The 3,962-nt window shown below is 44.3% G+C and overlaps 1 protein-coding gene across 1 annotated transcript in view; it reads right to left on the reverse strand.

Annotated features, from left to right (window-relative positions):
* The window catches only part of GNB5 (guanine nucleotide binding protein (G protein), beta 5), a 36,355-nt gene continuing 32,393 nt past the window's right edge, over positions 1 to 3,962 (reverse strand). Inside the window, exons 9-11 of the mRNA XM_012658085.1 lie at positions 2,890 to 2,986; positions 1,846 to 2,012; positions 1 to 552 (exon numbers count right to left, since the gene is read on the reverse strand). Of these exons, the coding sequence (XP_012513539.1) occupies positions 541 to 552; positions 1,846 to 2,012; positions 2,890 to 2,986 (276 nt within the window). The 3' untranslated portion in view covers positions 1 to 540. The remainder of the gene's footprint in view (positions 553 to 1,845; positions 2,013 to 2,889; positions 2,987 to 3,962) is intronic.

Consider the following 3,962-nt stretch of genomic DNA (forward strand, 5'->3'; position numbering starts at 1 on the left):
GCTGAAAAAGATACTTTTACAATAAAAACACATTTAAAAAAAGTGATTTTGTCTAATAACACTTAGAATTGGAATTTTCTTCTATCACAGGCCAACTGACAGTCTTCATCCAGTCCATAAAACCAGCAGTTCCAGAGGAAGGTTCCCAACATCACAGTGCATGCCGAGAAAAATCAGATTTTAAAGTGCTCTGAAAGCAAATTTGATTGAAAGAATATGAAATACATTAAATGCTGAATTCTACTGGTAACAGAATGAGTTGAGACTAGTATAATTTAAAATAACCTTAAAAACGGATACATTTTTAAGAGTGTTTGAAATAAAAAATACTCTATTTGAAGATATTCCCGTAGTGCTGAAGGCTTATACTAGTAGATTTCCAGGGGTGGCAGTTTTAATAGTAACGTTGGAGATGTACAGTCACTCCCTTAAGCTAGATTGCAATAAGCCCTATGCTCCTCTAGAAGTATGATCTATTTACACGTGAACATTTCAAATTCTATCCTCGGGTACATATGTACATACATTGTGAGAAGACGATTAAGCCCAGACCTGTAAAGACACAAACAGATAATTTTTAGTCCCTTAGTAGTTAATAACTTGTAAAACTTGAATTTAAAGAGATAGTTTATTCACACACGTGTGCACACATGCGCGCGCACACACGCACACACACACACACTCCATCCAAAGTAGGGCACTCACAAGCCTGAGAAGGATAACACTTCACTCCTGGCAATTCCAAGGAGCTGCTTCGCACCTGACTCCCTGTGCCCTTAGTTAACCACCTGTAGGGCACCTGCAGCCCTCTTCCCAGGGACTGGTAACGCTTCTAAATTGAGAACTGAAAACATGTGCACCCATACAGCTCACTGTGTACACGGACATGACTTTACTAATTTAGGACACTCTTCCCTAGGACGATGAACTCACAAAAAACTTTTTTATTTCAGGAACTCTGCAAAAATCCTTTCATCTATTTATCCTAAATCTAGATTACTCAACTTACCCTCCTTGTAAAAGACACAACCTAGAGCATCAAATGACTGTTTACTTTTCAAGACCTTCTTTGGAATCCCCCATCCTGTGTCCAGCAATCTTAAAACTATATCATGTCACAAGTTTTTCCCATCCTAAGTCCCCCCATCCAAAGACCTGCCTTAAACCAGACCCCAAACGCCTCGCGCATGCCTTTGCTCTCCTTTCTGAGATGCTACTAAGCCTCTGCCAAGCTTGTGATCGTCCACACCGAGGTAGGCAATAAACTTAGCTTTGCTTTATGAACAGGCTATTTTGGGGGTGTTTTGGGAGAGCCAACATTTGACAAGGTCATGGAGATCTCTTTGAGAATCTAATGAAAGCCATGTGGGCACTTTTCCTGGAAAAATGCACACACACAAAATTTGGCATAAAACTTTAGGGGCTTCACAGACCCCCTAGAGTGGGCCTCACATGGGTCGGTGACCCTTGTCACGACAAAGTCAATAACAGGAGTAAGAACGCCGCACTACAGGAAGCAGAGATTGGTTATCTGTGGTTTGACAAAGGCTGGAATCATAAGAATCAGATGTTTTGGATCCCTTTGCGGTCATTAAGCCCAACTATTCCCTCAACTACATGCTGACACATTGTTGTCTACTCTGTGCTTGAACCACCTGTATTGATGGGGAACTCACTACCTCCCCAGGCAACTCTTTCCTTCTGTGCTGTGGGCAGAGCTGAAACCAGAGCTCTGTTTGGCTTAGCAGGCCCTTGTTAGCTTACCCAGACCCCTCTGCTCCAGAAGGCCCACCACCTGTCCTCTCTCCTCTCACACGCAGGAAAATAGAAAAACATCTCTCTTACTCTCAGGGTATGATCCCACGATCCTGAGCAGAAAGCGGTGCCGTCAGGGGAAACGCGCAGAGTACTGACTCGGTTTTCATGTCCAAACAGGATGGAGACTCGGGCCCCCTTGAGAACATCCCAGACATTGATGGTATAATCGTTGTAGCCCGCAAACAGCAGGCGACCTTGAAGCAAGGTGATGCGATGGTTATTAAACCAGTTTCTTCCTGTTTCTCTTGTCATGCCTGTCACTCACTCACCTACTCATTCATTCCCTCATTCGTTCATTTGTTCAGTAAGCAGTGATTTAGGCCCGTGGTGTGCCAGGCACTGTGCTTTGCCCTGAGGATTCAGAGAGAAAGCACCTTCGCTGCCCCCTGTGGAGGAGGCGGAGAGGAATAAGTCACTGCAGCCTCACGTGGTAAGTGCCCCGTGTGTGCACGGTGCCACGGGACCAGGGAGGGGATCAAGGAGGGCAGTGCAGACACAAACATCATTTTTAGTCCTTTAGTAGTTAACAACTTGTGAAACTTGAGTTTAAAGAGATCAAATCAAAGCAACATTTGAGATGGCTCTTGAGGGCTGAGTAGAGAAAGATGTTCCAGGCGGCAGCAGCAGCATCACATGCAAAGGCACAGATGAGGGGACAGAATGGGGGTGTGTCTGGGGAAACAGAGTGGTCCAGTGGCCCAGCCTGTCAGCTCTGCCTTCACTGTGGGGCAGAGGAGCCAGGAGTTTCAGAGCGCTGAGAGAGCACTCTTGCTCCCCTCCTTTGGGGTATCTGGAGAGAAGGGAAAGCTGGGGAGGAAATGCCCAAGGGCGTTGCAGATGTGAAGTTCCCCCACAGCCTTCCCTCCCCTGGAGTGAATGGGGCTGGTGAGAGCCTGTGGACAGACCAAAACCGGAGGTGGAAAAGCACAGGGGAGGAAGATTAGCGCAACTGTGGATTATTTAGCATACTGGCCCCAGGGAAGCTCAGGTGAGGGAAAGCTTGATGGGGCACTGGGTTTCATGCAGGTCCTGTCCTACAGCGCTGGGAACGTTTCTGAAATGAGATCTTACCACTGAGGGAGAAGTCCACGCTGGATGCTCCAAATATGATACTCTCTTTGGAATAGATGGCAACCTCCCTGTCTGCCCGGAGGTCGTAGAGACGACACTAGGGTGAGAATGAACAGACAGAGAAGCACTGACTTTTGGCTCCAGTTTGGTGATGAGATGACCACAGTGCTACAGGCAGGGGCCAGAGGCTTGTGCAGTTTTAGGGATGAGGGAAAAAAACCTCTTTATTAATCCCTCCCATTATTTCATCCCTCAGTCCCAATTCTCCTTAGTCTCCATGGACCAGTGGAGATTCAAAGAAACCGCAAATGCAGAAAATTTCTTTAGGTACAAAAATGAGACCCCACTTTTTTCTGATAAAGGACACGTGTTCATTGCAGAAAATTAAAAAATATTCAGAAATGCATAAACAAGGAAATGAAAGTCACCCCAAATTTTAAGAGGTCTTTGCTCAAGTCTGGGCTGTCTCTTTCTGTCTTATTTCTATTTCATGTGTGTGTGTGAAGGGGGTGGATGTTTCATCATTGCTTCTATTAACATTAGGTTGTGAGCATTTTCCCCTATTATTAAATAATCTTAAAAAAAGATGATTTATGTGGTTGTTGAATATGCCTCATGTGCATATATCGGAATCTATTTGGCCATACTCTGTTAAGTATCTTGATTGTGTCTAATTTTTCTTTTATAAATAATGTGATGACTATTCTTACGCAAAAACCCTTATACATATTTGATATTGTCCTTAGAATAGCTAAGGAATAGAATCCTTAGAATAGAATTGTTCCTAAGAAATAGCATGACCAGATCAAAGGGCAGGGATGTTTCTCGTGATTCACGCGGCATTTCTCTAGAAGGTGGTACCAACAGTGCTGACCCCAGCCTTGTCCAAGGCTCCTCACCAACTCCAGCCTTGGGCATTTCTTTGCTAATCTGAGAGGCAAAATGGGCATCTGATCACTTAAACTTGCATTTCTTTGATTACAGATGACTTTGAAAGCATTTTCAGGTGTTTATTTGCCATTTTGAATTTACTGCTTTGTATATGGTCTGAATTTTATCCTCTTTTTTTAAAT

This window comes from Propithecus coquereli, unplaced genomic scaffold (genome assembly GCF_000956105.1).
Source record: "Propithecus coquereli isolate 6110/MARCELLA unplaced genomic scaffold, Pcoq_1.0 Scaffold57, whole genome shotgun sequence".
In the NCBI taxonomy this organism is placed as follows: domain Eukaryota; kingdom Metazoa; phylum Chordata; class Mammalia; order Primates; family Indriidae; genus Propithecus; species Propithecus coquereli.